Genomic DNA, 17,831 nt, shown 5'->3' with positions numbered 1-17,831 from the left:
CACAGCAAGGGAGGAGCATTGGGGGCTATAAAGGAAGACATAAAGCCACCTCAAACACTCTTACACAGGTATAAAGGCAGGGGCAGGATCTTATATTCATCTTTCTCAGGAAACTATGCACTGGGGTCCTTTGGTCACTTTTAGTTCACACAAAAATAGACTGCTGGATGGGAACAAACACATCTCAAGCTCTCAAATGGGGAATGCAGGCTTTGTGACCATAGATGTGTTATGACAGCAGACGTTGTGCAATAACATAACAATTTTACAGTGTTTCACACCTGGTAATAATAAAAATGAATGAGGATGGAAAAATAAAACTAGATACCAGTGATAGAGGCTGTGGGTTTAGACAAGCTTATTATAATTGAGAACATAATGGCCAGATGGAATCTTTAACCTTGGATGGCCCATCAGTGGACTTTAGGGAGTCAATTGTGTATTCAGTTGTGAAGGATAAGAAAAAATAATTACCAGTTATATACAAAGTACTGGAAATATGTTGTCAAAGATTGAATCTAGAAGGTAAGATAAAATTAGGGATTTAAGGATTTTAGCTCTTTAAAAAAAATCCCTCATGATATATAAGTCTATCTTTTCCATCAGGCAGTTTCAAGAACACATTATAGGTAATGGCTTGGGAGGCTGCCTGATAAAAGAGGGCTCTGAGGAGTGAGGGAAGCCAGGCAGATATGGCTACTCTTTGAAATGCTGTGAGATCGAAGGTGCTGGGTTTCCCTTAACTTGAAGGAGAGCCACAGTGATTAGGGCTGACTGCTTAGTAATTGACTTTATTGGTGAAGAGCATGGTACAGAGGAAAATGTACCTGATTAGGAATCCAAGCTCTCTAGTTTTAAAGTGATATGAAGTCTCTTCTCAAACTTTCGGCTGGAAAGCTTGTTAAACCTCAAACTGAGTTTTTGATTCAGTAGGTCTGAGATGGGGCCTGAGAATTTGCATGTCTATCAAGTTCCCAGGGCATGCTGATGAAACCCCTTTGAGAACAATGGCTCTCAGTCTTGGCTACCTGTTACAATCACATGGGAAACATTTACTGTATTTTACTATGTTTTATTTTAAATTTTTTCCAGTTTTACTAATTGACACTTAACATTGTGTAAGCTTAAGGTGTACAAAGTGTCGATTGGATACATTTATGAATTGTAAAATGATGGCCACTATAGCAATAGCTACTATCTCCATTGTGTCGCGTAATAACCGTTTCTTTTTTTGGTGGTGAGGACATTAAAGATCTACTCTCTTAGCAATATTCAAATACATGATACAACGTTATTAGCTATAATCACCATGCTGGATATTAGATCCCTAAATTTGTTTACTTTATAACTGAAAGTTTGTACCTTTGACCAATATCTCCCATTGCCCCACACATGGCAACCCCCATGGTGTTCTTGGAATTCATGTGATAAACAGCACTTCCTCTAGGGGAGATATGTTCCTCCAGGGGACAGAAGCCCTCTCATCCATCTTGCAGTTTTCAGAGTCATATATGAAAGTTTACCCCAAATATTTGTGGATTAGTTGGAATTCGAATTGGATCTTTTACAAACTGAAAGATCAACCTGCTTTTAGAATCCCTTTGTTTGTGGGGTGTGTGTGCATGCATGTGATTAGTTATTAAATAAAATATCGCTTTCTTGTCCATCCACAACACGTAATAAAACATAAAATTCTCCATAAGTTGGTAAAATATATTTTATTCGTTCATACAAAGAAATAGTATGAATTATCAGAATTTCATTTTCCTAGAAACATCTTTCTCTGTGTAAAATTAATTTGTGTTATACATAGGACAAAATACTTGATTTTTTTTGTACGCATTGGCTATTCTAACATCCAGGTTATAGAAGACACACTGCTAGAATTTGCACAGTATTTCAGATTACAGGGCTGAATGAAACTCAGTCATAAATTAATGTTACAAAAGTAAAAAAAAATCTAACCACACCTTTAAGTTTTACTGACCATCCTTTTTTGATAAACTGAAAAGATAAAAGACATTGACTTCTGTGTCAACATTTTATACATACTAAAATGGAACCTTCTATTTTCCTTTCTTATGATAAATGTCCTGGTAGGATCTGAGACTGTTTCTCCATAGGTCTAAAATGTATCTGTCACTCAAAATGACTTCCAAAGAGAATTCCATGAGAAGACACTTTCTCCTCCGTCATCCAATTAAATATTTATTACGCAGTCACTACACCTAAATACCTTTTCAGGTACCACCTACCAAGTTAACAGACTACTGTACAAATGCCTCAAAGAAAGCATGGAGTAATAGGAGGAACAATAAAAACCTCCAATTTTTTTTAATGTTTTTGTTTTTAACAAGAAAAGAAACAAAACTGAAAGGAATAAAGTATTCCAATGACTATCAGAGCTTTTCCTGTAAACTGGAAGAAACACAAAACATGTGCTAGGACAAAATGCCAAAATGTGAAATGGTGTCTATCTTCTAGCAGCTAAAAGTTAAGCTGGTGGCCTTGCAGATTGCTAGAACAGGAAGAAACCCAAGGCTTAATTTGATGTGTTGCCTAACCTCTCCAGGAAGAAGACGTGGGCTCGGGCTCTGTAATAACTATCACATGATGGGGTATAACCTTGGGGCCAAAGCTGTGTCCAGATCAGTCAGGAATTATAAGCTATTAGACCCCTATGAAGACATGCACAGGATGTTTGATTTATTTGTTTTATATGGAAAAACTTGCTCTAGTCCTTCAGTGTTAGTTATCGACATCTGCGCAGAGTCAAGGATTTGACCCAGAATAGAATCTGGCCCACTTCAGTGTTTATGACTAAATGATCCTCCTCCTATCTGAAAATTTCCTGTTTCAGTTTTAAGGCAGGGAATAAACAACTTAATCAAAAGTCATCCAGCTTGGAAAGAGGGCAGAGACTTGAGGAGAAGGAAAAGCGTGGTCATGTTTTTCAACCGTTTTGCTGCAAACCCTCCTCTGAGCTTTCCTGCGAGTCTCCATCATGAGCCAATCAGAGCATGAGAGTGGCCAGAAAGCAGACAAGGCAGAATGAGGTGGAAGACATGGATATTGACTTTTACTCTGAGCAATGTTATGCTATAACTGAAAAGAGGTGTTCTCAGTTTTATTTCAAATGAGTCTTCTGATTGAAAAAAATGCATGACCAATTAGCACCCTTATGCAGATGTCTTTGATACCCAAGCAGCAAAAGGGGAGAACCAGGTCATGATTATGGCATTTCCCTAAGTACAGGTTCTACACTACTTGGTAGAGGCAGTAACAAAGCTAGGAAATAAATAGAACATCTCAGGAATGCTCAGAGCCCCCGTCCCCATCCTCCTACACAGAACCTAATAACAGTTTTGCTGCTAAGCATAACCTAGCTAGATCTGGGCTAAAACTTGTGGGTGAACACAAAACAGGTGATCAAACAAGACATCATTTAAAAACCATTGACATCTCAGATCAGTTTCTAAAGATGAATTATATTTTCTCTTTTCATGTAAGTTTTCTTACTCTATTGAGCAAGTTATCCCTTACAAAATACAAAAGCGTCCTTTGTAAATATCATAACCCAACCATTTTGACAATACGTATATCTTCCTACATATGCCTTGATGAATGTGTAACTGAAAGAACGATTCTTTTATGGTAGAATCATTCTGGTTTAAAAAGCATTCTGGTTTAGGATAAAGTGAATGTCATTATGTGATATTGCTATGTGTTACCCAAGTGCCACTAGCTAGTTATCATAAAAGATCCCCAATTCCTCTCTCAACAGAGAGGTATGGGGAGAGCAATCTGCATTAGCAGCAACAATGCTGGCAACCCTTCTGCCAAGACCTGGCGAAAACAAGGGACAGCTGCACAAGTGTCAGGCTCAAGTGCTAAGTGCTTGCAGGCAACATGTGGACAGCTTTCCCAGCCTGTCCTTGCAAGGGCCACTCCTGGTACTCGCCATTTGGCTGTTGGCTACAATAGACCATGTTGTCAATCTGAGATGAGCTGGGAATTCCAAGGAGAAGAGTTCCAGACATCAAGCAGAGGGGCAAGAATTCCCTTTTTCTGCCGGGCACCTGTTTTTTTCTGAGAGGTCTTTCTCTTTCCTTCCATTGAGGCTGTCAGCATCCTGAGATGTGCCTCACATGGCTGACTCTGCACCTAACAGCACCTTGGTAGACGATGATGGCATTGGATGCACCTGACCACTTTGGGTCTCAACACCTGGCACCCTTAGTTTGTGGCTGTGGTTCTGCTAGCCTAGGAGATTCTTTGGTGTGTCAAAGCAGAACTGTCTGCCTGGAGAACAAAGTGTGGTGCACTCTCATGCAAATTAGAAGAGACCGTCTTTATTTCTAAAGCAGCACCCAAGCATCGCATACACATGACCTGGGAAAGAAAGGGCTGACATTTGCATACGTTTCAAGCTGGTTAATGGACTGGGGCAGAAGAGGATGCAGGGCTATCCCTCAAACTCAAAGTCTGAAGTAAGCGGACCCTGGCACACAGGCTCTAAAAGGATGTGGATATTCCTGCCAAGGCAGTGATTCCCCCATGTACTGAGCAGATGTGGGGGAAACTTAGCTTGGTAGTCTGGCATTTATGTCCTTGGAAATGGCATCACATTGACGAAGAAGCTGCTACATGAGGTCTCACCTTCAGAGTGCAGCACTGCTGAGGCAGCTCAGCACTCCTACGAGGTACACAGGCAGGACAAGAAATGAAGCTGGGATATGAGACCCAAGACACGAGGAGATGGCAAGTGAATTCAGACAGCGATCGAAGGCTGCATACCCGTAACAACAAAAAAATCTCAAGTTGTGCTTTTCTTCTTTTTAAATATAATGGGGAGAGGGGAGGGGGAATGGAAGCACCATCAATTGTAAGGAAAAAAAATATTAGAGTTAAACACTTTGGAATGTTAACAGATTATGAAGCTAACTCTCTAAAGAGTGTGGCTAGGCAGCTTAGTGAATTAATTGCTTATGAATTAAAAATAAATTATTATAAAATAGATTTCTGTACATTTTACATACATATAATCTCTCTCAATATATAAGCCAAGTGGTAAATTGCGTGGTCCCGATGCTTTCAATCCCAGCCAAAGTCGAGCCCAGTCATCTGGTAGAACTTGAGGTTGAAAGGCCGGTAGAACTCCCGCAGTCTCTGCACCACCTCACGGTCGATCTCGGGGTGGGTCCTGCCCTTGGTCTTGCCCAGGCAGTGGGGTTTGCTGCTGCCTTCAGCCTTCTTCAGGCAGGGGAAGCCCTTGGTCTTGTTGAAGTAGAAGTGCTTGTCGGTGATGATCCTCTTGAGGCCCAGGAAGTCCTGCACGCGGCCCAGCTCGCCGGCCGGGTCGCTGATGAGGCGCTCCCCGCTCACGAAAAGCATCTGGCCGATGGGGAAGTGGCGCAGCCAGTGTTCCAGGTGCTTGGCGTAGATGCCGATCTGGATGGCGCTCCACGACGTGTCGATGAGGCCCGTGGTTCTGTTTTTGAAGGTCAAGCTCTCGAAGGTGGGAATGTCAGGCCTCTTGGAGAGCGTCTGCGTGTAGTCCGAGATGGCTCTGGTCACCGGGTCCCGCACCACCACGATGAGCTTGGTGTCCTTGGACATGGCCGAGATGCGCGCAGGCGCCTCCCGGGTTACAAAGTAACTGGGCGTCTTCTCCATGGTGATCTGCCCCTCCAGGGTTCGGGGCATCAGGTCCCTGAGAAAAGCAAACAGAGCAAACCTGGGTCAGAATATGATGCCTCTTTGATCACGCATTTCATTGTCAACACTACTAACACTACTAACCTTGTGATCCACCTCCCCCCTCCCCCGAAAAGTTGTAGAAACATGAAAAAATGAAAGCAAGGTAATGTCCCATCTGAAGTTTGATGCCAGACACTATCTAACTAAAATGTAAAGGCAACTTCCTCATGGTAAAAACAGTAAGATACAGGTTACTCTAAGATCCTTTTGTAGATGTCACCTCTTCACTTATTTTTTAGGGTATCCAACTTTTAGACAGTCTCAAACATCTGATGTCAGAACTAAAGATGTTTGGCCTCTGGGTATGTGTCTTTCCTAAATAATAGCACCTGGGCCTCCCAGAGATTTTTCTGCCCATAGCCCTCCCTGCCTTTAGGTGCTCACAAACCCTGGGTAAATGTGCTGTGGGCACATGTCACCCTGGCTCAGCCAAGCTGTACTGGCTTCATCACAGAGACCACTGACAAAACACCTTTCTTCCAAAAAGCATACCTGAAGACAACAAAGTATACAACAGCCAAAAAATTGAATGAAATCAGATGAAGTATAAACTGATACAAACTTGCAAAGAGGAAATTCCCAAGACACAAATCTAGAAGCTTCCCCAAATACTTCAGATTCCATTAAAAAAAGAAAAAAAACAAAAAACAAAAAAAAACACTTGTATGATACTATTGCAGCATTAATCAAGCAAAAGTATGTAGGCAAAATTGTTACACCCTACAGTGGCTACAGGCCATAATTGGACCAATATGCAGTTTTGTGGTGACAATTAGCACTAAAAACAAAACAAAACAAAACAAAACAAGAAAAAGAATCAATAATGTAAAACTGCCATATTTGCTCTCTGAGCCTCAGCATCCTCATATGCGAAATGGGAATAAATGGGAATAATTCCTCCTACTTCATTCAGTTGTTATGAGGTTTATAAAACTGAACCAGTTTTGCTTAACAATTAAGGAATATGGGCTTGGCAGTCAGACTGCATGAATTAAATCACAGCTCTGACACTTAGAAGCTGTGGGTTTCTTTTCCTCTTCTGTAAAAATAAAGGGGTTAATATCTACCTCATGTGAGTTTAATGAGAAGTAAAACAATTAATGGTCATAATATATTCTGAACATGCATGACATATGGTATATACTTGATATACAGTCATTATTATAGTGTTCAACACACAGTTTATAGCACATGATAGGACCAAAGTTGAGCACACGCTCATGTATATACATCCAAAGGAGATGTGTTAACTAATTGGACACTCAGTTTTGGTCAGAAATGTACAATTTTCTTTTAGCTATGGGATAGGGATTTCTGATCAATTCTTACCTGGGCCCAAGAATTAAAAAAAAAAAAAAAGAAAAGAAAAGAAAAAGAAAAAGAAGACAATTTCTACATCATTTTTGAGCAAATATTTACCTCTTAGTAGGATATTCTAAACTTCCAGCTTCGAACCATCCCTAATCAACTGAGACCACAAGTCCTGCATTGACTACAAGTATGGGAATGACGATACAAGCTCACTATCACTGTCCAGCGAGGGCAACTCCCTGGAGGGCGCTCCTTCATGGCTAGTAACAGAAGATGTTTTTCCTGAAGGAAGACTGCCTTGGCAGCACTGCAGCCACCCTTGGCTTAAGCTAAAGCTGGATTGACCCACTTTGTCCATTAACTACTTAGATTAATGTCGCAGTGCCATCAGGCTAATGAGATGGAGGATTAAAGAGAGTCTTGAATCTCAACTTATTTTGCATTTTACTTAAAAGTAGGTTGAGTCAGATAAAGTCCAAGTTTTCTTCCCCATGTTAAGTCATCTACAACTGGCTATAAAGACAGTCTACAAGAGCTCAATATTCAGAATCAAAGTGCTACCACAATGATTAAAGGAAACCCAACACCCAAAGTTGTTCAGAGCCATTGCCGAGGGGTGGGTTTGAGTCTGTCCTCGGAGTCTGTCTTACCCAGCATGGCCTTTTGAATCCAAACCACTGGTTTGTCTATCAGCATCCCCACCCATTAAGGTATGTGATCCTGCATAGGTCACAGGTCAGTTAACCTATCCATACCTCAGTTTTCTCATATATACCATGAAAAAAATGATGGCATCCACCACCTAGGGTTTTAGAGAACTATAAAGTTAACTTTGGTACCAAGTCCAGTAGCTAGTTGGTGTAGAAAATGCTATCGATGATCTTCTATTGACAGGATCTTGGCAAGGAAGTAAGGAAGCAAAGTTTACATACAGGTCGTTCATGTGGTTCTACCCCAAGAGAGGTAATAGGGAAGACTCAGCTCCTGCAAGACACAGAGGTGCAGGGCACCAGACTCTGCCCTCGGCCTGATGCTCGAGAACCATCTCTGAACGTTTACTGCCTGTGTTTTCTCAACATCCTTAAAGAAGGGCCTGGCAGGAACTGAACATAACAGCTAAATGGGCAACTGCCAATAAGAAACCACATCATAGGACTGGTAAAAAGGACATGGTAGAACCTCATTATCCTCCAGTCCAAAGGCAAAGCCTCCTTAGCCATAAACAAAGAGTCTCTGAGCTGTGGGCAGATTTCCTGTGCTTGACTGCCTGCTGGCCACCCAAGCCATTCTGGGGTACCAGCTCCAGGGGACCCTTCTCCCCAAGACAGTCTGTGTTTGCACGCACATGTCAGAAAGCATTCAGAGACCTCAGGACTTTTCTTCATTATCACGATAATAGCCAGGGAGCTACTGCTGTGACACCAAGACTCTTCGGCCCTTGTCCACGGGAGGCTCCACAGCCACTCTCCCCTTGGTGTGCTTGGCTGTAGACAATGAGTTGCCGATGGGCGAGATGTACAACTAAGCTTTCCATCATTTCAGCAAATGCTTCCTGAATCCTCTCTGCTGGCTTCCAGGGGTGCTTCTGTGGCAGGTAAAGTGAAGCAGAATTTGCCATCCCAAAATATGCATCCTTGGCATAAGGATTATTTAAGGCTGATTATTTTTAAGAAATAACGGACATAGGAAAATCTCTGAAAACCTAAGTAAAACTTATCATTTGTAAGAGACATTTACATTAATAAAGGAAATCTCCATTTGTAAGGATGTCTACCTCTCTGTTTCAGGAAGAGGACAAGACTAAATTTTTAGAAACTCTCATCAACGGAGAGGCATGGATTTAAATCTGCACAACAACCTTACCCTTGTTCCCTGTGTTTTTCCTGGTTACCTACCAGAACTGGCCTTCCTCATGCCCCCAAATCTTTCTTTTGTCTTTAGCTGGAGATAGAATTAAGGTTATGGCTTGGGCCATTTTGGGGTGTTGCTCAGTGTTCCTGGGTCTCTCCCATGTGTACTGGAGATATATATGTTAATTTTTTGTTTGTTTTTCTCCTGTTAATCTGTTTTTTATTGCATGGAGATCTCAGTCAAGACCCCAAAAACATAGAGAAAAAATTATTTTTCATCCCCTACACAGGCACTGGGCTCAGAGGGAACTGGCATCTCCCCATTACACCCCTGGGTGAGAGCACAGCACAGATTAAGAGGCATGTGGACAGCTCCTGGCAGAGACTCTTCTGGACAGCCTTTCTCCACATCAGCCACTCTTTTCTCACTACTCCCACTCCCATCCCCTGGTCCTGGAGCTAACCGCTTTTCATTCTCTTCCTGGGTCCACTTCCTTCTTCTCCTCCCTTCACTGGCCACACTCTCCTGGCCTCACACTCAAAATGTCTCTGAGCATAACAGTGACTGAGAGAAGAAAGTTTGAGGATGTGGCTGAGGTCGAGACACTCATGTGAGCCCTTGCATGCCCATCCCAGCAGTAGATCCTCCTGAGCCAGCAGAGAGATTGCAGGTTAATTGAGCTGCTTATTATGAAAGCCAATTTCTCAAACTGATAGTCATAGGTAATAATTATACAGAGCTTGGAGCTTGCAGAAGAACTTTCACAGATATTATCTGACATAATCCCTCACAACAAGCCTTTGAGATAAGTACTGTAGTTCCCAACTTACTCATGAAGAAACTGAGGCTAAAGGAGAGAGGGTGACTTGCTTGGAGGTGGGTCACTGGCCTGTAGGTCAAGAGTTGGGACCTAGAGTCAGCCCCTGGTATGCTTCCTCTCCCATTCGTCACAACCTTTTCCTCATTGACCTCCTATGGTTCTTCTTAATATGGTGAAGAGCACATAGCACCACATACCTGTCCTCTCTTTAAATAGATACCTGTATTTTTTTCTCTTGTTCATAGATTAGGATCTTAATAATAGGTATTTCAGTGCTAGAATCAAATGACTGCAATCATAATTCTAAACTGAGACAGATTTCAAAACAATAAAGCTCTTAGGTTCATATACTCCCACTGTTAACTGCATTCTATGGGGCCTGAAATCTTAGCAATCATTGCAACAGTCACCCCCTCCAGCACTCTCTGGCCCTGACCTCCTCCCCTCTTTACCATGTAGGCAAGAAGAGACACCTCTTTGGCACCTGGCATATATCACCAATGGGTACCTGAGAAGCTGAGGAGGCTGGACAGTATCTCTAGTGGAAGCCTGAGGAAGGCACATGCTCACCCCCATGAGAAGCATCTCCAGGACAAGTCTAGAAGTTATTAACTGGCGATACAAGTGACACCCATGACAGAAAACATAAAAGATCCCACTTCTTCATTCAGTGAGAACTATGGGGCAAGGCAGGCTTGTCACCCCATTCTGGCCTGGGGATGACAAGCTCGATAAACTTTCACAAACACCAGTAATCTCAAAGAGCGGGGCCACAGAGCAGGAACCCAAGACCAGGAGGATTTGGAAGGGGTGTTTCAGGCTTTCAACACATTTGAGGATACACACAGAAAGTGATGGGCCGCCTCTGTGGCAGTTGGTCTCACCCCTGGTTGCATATTGAAGTCATAGGGTGCTTTGAACTAAAACGCCTGGGCCCTGCCTTAGACCACCTGAGTCAGGCCCGTGTGGTAGGGCCCCAACACAGAATCTTTTAAGACTCCAACATGCAGCCAGGATTGGAAATCATTAATCTGTGGCATCTGACATGTACTTCAGTCATTTATTCTGCTGATATCCGTGGGCACCTAAAAGGAGACGATGTGTAGGTATAGAAGGCAAACAAAAAATTGAGAAAACAATGTCGTGACTGGAACTGAAAATTGTTCAGCTAATCCAAGACTTACTATTTGAGTCAAAGAACTACAGTTAAGTCTAGGGACTATGGGTCATACTCTCTCTGCTGAAAGTAGACCAGGTCCCAGAGTGAGTGAGGGGTATGTCCCAGTGGTCTACAAACTGCAGAGAACAAATAAAACAACCTGAAAAAATGAATACAGTCATATTTAATGAAAAGAGAAAAAAGAACATTTGTTGGCCCTAAACACACACACACACACACACACACACACACACACACACACACACACACACACAGAGTTATACGAATCGGACTACCAGCAAAACAAAATGAGGCAAACTGAAGCTAACAGACAGACAAGGGGACCTGTACTTGTGTGGTAATGAAAGACTCACAGATGCATCTAATTCTTTCATCATCAAAAGCTGGATAACATCAATATAAACAGAAGAAAGCAAAACAAACAGGTGAATAATAGTACTAGCGCTAGATTATCTGATTTATGTTTTTGCCAAAGTTTGTGGCTTAAAGTGAAACTGAATTCCCTTTTAAAAAATCCCAGGAAATTAAAATGAATTAATGTCAAAAAATACCTTAAGGCCCTTTTCCCCTTTTCTAATCTTGAGACAGAGTAGATAAGGAGAATGGCCAGAATCAGGTGAGGTAGATAAGGATAAAGGGAGTCAAATATACAGTGACAGAAGGAAATTTAACTTTGGGTAGTAAATAAAATGAAATATGCATATGACATATTAACTGAATTGTACACCTGAAACTGACATGATTTTATTAACCAATGTCACATCAATAATTAAGAAAAAAAAAAAAAGAATCAGGTTTGAAGATTTGAAATCTCCAACCTCAGGTCGCAGAGTTCCCCTCTCCCTATGCCTTTGCTGACTAGAGAAGTCAGCTGAGGAGGTGAGCCCACGACCCACAGAGTCAGCTTCCCACTGGGGACTGGCTGTTACAGGGCTTTGGAGAAGCACAGAGTTTACAACTGAACACCCGAAGTCTCCATGGGGCCCTTCTGTGTTACTGCTGGAGGTATACTATTAAAAACAAACCTCCAGGCCAAAATGAGTAGAAATTGAAATGAACCAGAGTGGATCTAAAAAGCCCTATAATTCTGCTATTTTCCAGTAGCAAACATTGCCCTGTCTTCTTCTGCTTCTTTCTTTTCTTGAGTGACATGCCTGACCCCATGGTCCAGCAACTTAACTAATTGTCTGAACTGGCAAATTATACAACAAGAAAAAGGAAGATAGCTAAAATGGGTGTAACCTAACTCACTAGAGCCAAGCAGATACCAAGACATTGACACAAAACAGATGATGGAAGCAGATGAACTTCAGAGAGGAGACTAAGCTGCAAGCCACATCGGGCTGGGATAGGCCCATCTCCCACTCTGAGGAAAATCAAAAAGAGCAGAGAAACATTCACCCACTCTTTTCCCCTGTCCCTTTGGGAGAATGACTTCCTTGCTTGGTTGCAGAATACCCTACATTTTCTGGATTGCAACAAAGATTTCGTTTTTCTTTTTAAAAAATCTACTTTTTAACCTACTAGACAACCATTTAGTAAATAACCATTTTTGCTGTCCAGTACTATGAACTTTGACAAATGCATAGAATTGTGTAACAACCACCACCACAATCAAGACATAGAACATTGCTATCAGTACAAAATCTCACCCTTGTGCTAGTCCAATAAAGATCTTAAAGCAATTTCTACAGAACGGGTTCCCTTATAAATGGCCAGAGGCTGCCTAAATTCTTATCTTGATACTGTTTCGAGGAAAATATTGATTAAAATGAGAAAATGGTCAATAGAGACTTAGAAATTTTGACATAACAGAATTATTTACTGTTGCTTTAAAAAAAAATGGACAAGTTGTTTTCATGAAGGTCTCTTTTAGTCTTCTACTTCTAGTCCTGCTCCTAATTGGCATGTCCTCATGATCACATTCCTGACTTTCTAGGGCTCAGCTTCCTGGCCTGTAAATGAGCAGGCAGAAGAGTTTGCAATGGTCTGCCAGTGCTGATAAAATGTTCTAGTGATAACCCCAAGGGCACAGCCAGGAAACTGTAATGCTGCATCATCTTTAGCTTTTCCACAGAGCCCAAGTCTGCCTCTGAGAATTCCAAAAACGAAAGTACAACAAGGAAAAATTTTTAGAAACAGCACAATCAGGATTTCTAGGAAGGTTATATCCCTCCTCTCCAGCATGCAAAAACAAAACAAAACAAAACAAAAAACACCACACTTGGTCCATGTATCTGCAGTTCCAAATCTGGGATCCTCAGGGATAAGGAGAGGGAGAGGGAGGGATGAATAGGCAACAGCACAGAGTATTTTTAGGGCAGTGAAAATGCTCTGTATGATATTATAATGATGGATACATGTAATTATACTTTAGTCCAAATATAGAATGTACAATATAAAGAGTGAACCCTAATGTAACTATGGACTTTGGGTGATAATGATGTGTCACTATAGGCCAACAACAAATGGGCAACTCTGGTACAAGATGTTGATAGTGAGGGAGGCTGTAGGGTGGAAGCATATGAGACACTTTTGTATTTTCTGTTCAATTTTGCTGTGATCCTAAAACTGCTCTAAAAAATAAAATCTTTTCTATGAACTATGGTTTTCTCCCTGGGGAAGAATGGGGTCTCACACCCTCACACCCTTAGCCTAGGCCGCTACATAGGTATCTTCATTTAACACTCATTTTCACTCTGCGACTTCGGGCAGAGGGCTCTATCTGAGAAGCAGACTGCACATCAGCTTGCCTCATCCATACTGACTTCTTCACCCCCATCCAACTACTCAGGAAAAAGGAAAATTCTTCCCTTCTAGATAAAAGTGAGATTTGTAAAAGGTAACATGCTTTAACCTTAGACATGCAAGACAAAGAATAATTTTCTGCCTTGAAAATGTTTTTTGAAAACAAAAAAGTCTTATTTTACAAAAGGATGCCCTTGGGTTACTGGGCTTTGTGACTACTTGGAAGAATTGGGGCTGCCCAAGCTCCTCCCTCAGCCTTTCTTCCTTGGCACAAAGGCCTCAGGGTCTACCCTGCCTAGTCCCTAGGGGAGGGAGTGAGGGACCTGAGGACCAGTGCAATAGAAACTAGGGCTTTATTTTAGGCTCAGCAGTAGCTGAGCACTTCAATCTCCCCATCACAGGAAAGTCAAGGAAACCCATCTGGATGGCTAACTTGAAAGGGTGGAAAGGGCAGCTGGGGGTATGAAAGGGAGATGACATGAAGGCGAGGTGACATAAAGGAAACGTGACATGGAGGGGAGGCGATCTTCCAAGAAGCAAATTCCAAAGCTGCCAGACAAGTCTTAGAGGTGCTAGATTTGGAAGGTTGTGGGGAGGGGGTGTCTCTTCCAGGTTTCAGTGGGCACTTAGGACTCTAGGCCAAAGAGTTAAAGCATTTCTAAAAGAGAATTCAGGGGAAAGAGAAAGCGTGGGCCCCACGGTCATACAGTTTTAATCAGAGGCATTTCTGTAATGACAAGTGTGGGCTAGCCTATCCTTACCTTCTCTGAAAACTGGTTACCAACCCTCAATACCCACCACAGTCGGCACCACAAAAAGCTCCCTGGTGTCTTTCTACCTCATGACCTTATAAATTACAGTGAACCTTCAGGGGTAAAAAGACCAAATTTACAGCCCATTCTCTCTCCTTTCTTCTCCTACAGAAGGATGAGACACTCAGGGACAAGAAAGAAACTTTTCCTGGAAAACTTGACCATGGACAATGACTAAGGAGCCACAGCCTCATACTGAGAGTTGTAACTGAAACTGCAAATTGTAACTCTGGGAAGTTTCTTCTTTAAAGCAGCTTTCTTCCCAGGGGAGGAAGGAGGAGGGGTAGGAGGAAGATGTGTATCAGCACAGCCCCTCCTTATCTGGACTCTCTTTCCTTTGGTGGGAAGCCTCAAAGCCCACCAGTCAGAGCTCTCCTTCAAAAGGCTACATCTCCATAAATAATTACGTCCTTTTGGGGGAGATGTTTGCATATCAAAGAACTCCTTTGGGAGGGTTTAAAATAATTTAAAATGAAATTGTATACAGTCTGTTGTCTTTAACATCCCTCTGGTCTTGAAGCTGGAGCAGTGGGGCTACCGGAAGTGATGTCGTCATTCATTACAAACCCTACTGGGCCTTTTTTCTCCTCCCCTTTTTAAGGTAATGGGTAGGAAAGAAGAAAAATTACAAAACATGGGCTCCCCCAAGCCTCTCTCTCTTCTGACGCGCTCTTCTTTCTCCACTCCCTACCCCAACCCCCAGCGCAAGGATTTGCCCTCCATTGTCCTAGAATTTCAATACTGCTCAGAAAATGAAAAGCCTGTGAATGCCGTAAGGAGGTGGGGCACAAAAGAGCATCTCGCTCCTCTGGGTCAACTCAAGATTCCTTTCATTTTGGCAGAATCCTCTGTTATAGACCCTGCTTCACAAAGGCCTGAGTTCCTGTTCCTGGAAGGGGCTGGGGGTGTGGGGGATGGAGGGAGGGTTTCAATTAAAAGCTAATAGCCTTTTGTGTATGAACTCTCTGGGGCATTGCTCGTATTTATTGGACCTCACTGTGTGCCAGGACAAATCATGTGAAATCAGAGTAATCTGTGTCCGTTTCCTAAAAAAAAATCCTTTTTGATCATTATAAAGAAAGAAAGAAACAGTCTTCTGGGAAGCAGACTTTTTAGAAAGTAAAATCAGCCCTGCCATTGGGCAGAGGACCCAGAAAGAAGAGTAGGGCACCAAATCCAGCTGCGGAAAGGCTGCAGCTGAAGAGGTTCTGCTCCTGCTTTGACAGATTCTTCTCTGTGTAGACCAGACAAGGATTTCACCTCTGATCAGCACTGGCTTCTTTGACTGGAACAGGCTCCTTCGCCCTGGGGAGATGGGCGCCCCAGCTCTGTGTAGGTTACTTCCCTGGCAACAAGGGGCAGCTCCCCTCCACAGTTGCATTCGCTTGTATGTTTCACATGCTCCTGTAGTGCTCTCCCAGCTTCCTGATTCATCCCAAGAAAAGCTGCCTTCTCTCGTGCCCTGGGTAACTCAGTGCTAGTGTTTGTAAACAGGCCTTCACCCAAGAGCTTCTGAACCACTCACTCAGCGCTGCCAGCCAACACAGTGGATGAAAATCACTAACCCCTACATAGAAGCCAGGAAAGAACAAACGGGTGGGGCAGTTCCCGACACTCAAAGTTAAAGTAGTGGGCACTTGGGCACATGAAGCTCTGGGTTCTGATTCTTGCCCTGCCACTGACAAAAGCCTAAGACTTTGGACAGACACTCAAAGCTTTGGACTCAGTTTCTCTGTGTATAAATATTAAAGTGTTGGTCTAAAAGGGTTTTTTTCAGCTCTAAAATTCTATAAAATGACCTTTACAATCTTCATTCTCCCACCCCATCCCTATTCCACCTCTTCTTCCAGCCAGCAGTAGTTTGACACAAGTTGGCAGGGGTAAAGTATAACCTCTACAAATATTTGATGATTGAATATATACAAAGTGCATCTCAGGGGCACTGGTAAAGAGCAACCCAAAGAGTATTATTCAGATAGAGGGCATTGTCAAGTGTACCCTAAAAGGATGCACCCATTTCAAGGTCAAGCTGTATGGCCTTGGGCAAGTTGCTTAACATCCTGAGCTGTTTTTCCTCATTTGTAAAATGGACATATTTGTCCTACCTATTTTACAAAAAAATTTTTGAGACAAATATAATTTGTAGGTGAATAAGCTTTTAAAGCAGCAAAATCCTACCTAAGAGTAAGGTGGAATGAACTCCATTCATACCCCTTCTATTATCTCCTTTGGCATATGATACTAGGACTATTTCTAGGGAAATACGGCTAAGGAAAAAACAAAACAAAACACCAAATTGATTGTTAGATTCAAAGGCTCATGTAAAAACAAGTATTTGAAAGAGTCTCAATTTCTTGAAATTCTTCGCTTGTGCTCTGAAGGATCCCAGGTTTGATCTTTCTTCTTAGTACACGTAGGACATTGGAGACCGAGGAAAACTGAACGTCCTTCCTCGGTTGACATCACTGAATGAATGTGATAATCCAAGTGTGGGGACTAAAAAAAAAAAAAAATACTTTTCCTACTGTCTTCTAAGTTCTTCTAGCTGGGCTAATAATCAAATTATCGTAGACAGAGTAACATGAGAAAATGCACAAAGTTTATTATGGGTGTACGTGCCCAGGAGTGTCATAAGATATGAGACCCAAAGAGGCATTGGGTAGTTGAGGTTTATATGCCAGATGGACAAAGGAGTCCGTATCCCACCCCACCAAAGGAGAAAGGTGGCAGTGATGGGATTTCATCATAAGAAAGTAAGTAATTTTACAGGTAGCTACAAATAATGGAATATACTGTGGCAGGCAAACTAGCCAGGCAACCCAGAAACAACACGTGGAGGGGTGGGGGGTTAGGGGTAGGAATAGGGACGATCTAGCTACCAAGCTCCTGCCTAGAGCCCTCCTATCTGCTGCCTAGGTGAATATGTTAAGATTCTCTTCCTGGAGAAAGTCTTTCTATCTGAATCTCTTTGGCAAGAAATGGGGAGAGTCAAAAGTTCTTTCTGAGTCTTTGCTTCTTAATAACCAGCTTAAAAATCAATTTACAAAAGGCACAGTTTTGGGGTGGCAAAATATTGGTCCCCTTCACAAGACTAACAGAAATGGGAAATGAGGCAATTTTAATATAAACACAGCCTACTTCGGAGGATTTTTGACATGGCAAAGTATGGGGTTTACAAGGAGCAAAACAGCCACAGTTTAGGGGCAGGAGTCCATCTAAGGCTGACGAAAAGAAATAACCCAACTGCTGAAACCAGATCTACGAGTGAAGACTTGATGTAATCATTTGCCTTCCTGCCTCCTGACTGTGGGGCTATTAGGAGTTTGAGACAAGAGAAATCCCAGTCAAC

At 42.4% G+C, this 17,831-nt stretch overlaps 1 protein-coding gene across 1 annotated transcript in view; it reads right to left on the bottom strand.

Annotated features, from left to right (window-relative positions):
* Positions 1-1,699: 1,699 nt before the first annotated feature.
* Positions 1,700-17,831, bottom strand: part of LOC120589789 (heparan sulfate glucosamine 3-O-sulfotransferase 3B1) — a 41,023-nt gene continuing 24,891 nt past the window's right edge. The window contains exon 2 of the mRNA XM_039847400.1: positions 1,700-5,713. Coding sequence (XP_039703334.1) covers positions 5,095-5,713 — 619 coding nt within the window. The 3' untranslated portion in view covers positions 1,700-5,094. The remainder of the gene's footprint in view (positions 5,714-17,831) is intronic.

The sequence above is a fragment of the Pteropus medius genome, unplaced genomic scaffold, assembly GCF_902729225.1.
Source record: "Pteropus medius unplaced genomic scaffold, Ma_sr-lr_union100, whole genome shotgun sequence".
Classification (NCBI taxonomy): domain Eukaryota; kingdom Metazoa; phylum Chordata; class Mammalia; order Chiroptera; family Pteropodidae; genus Pteropus; species Pteropus medius.
This window is presented reverse-complemented; position numbering and strand designations above follow the sequence as displayed.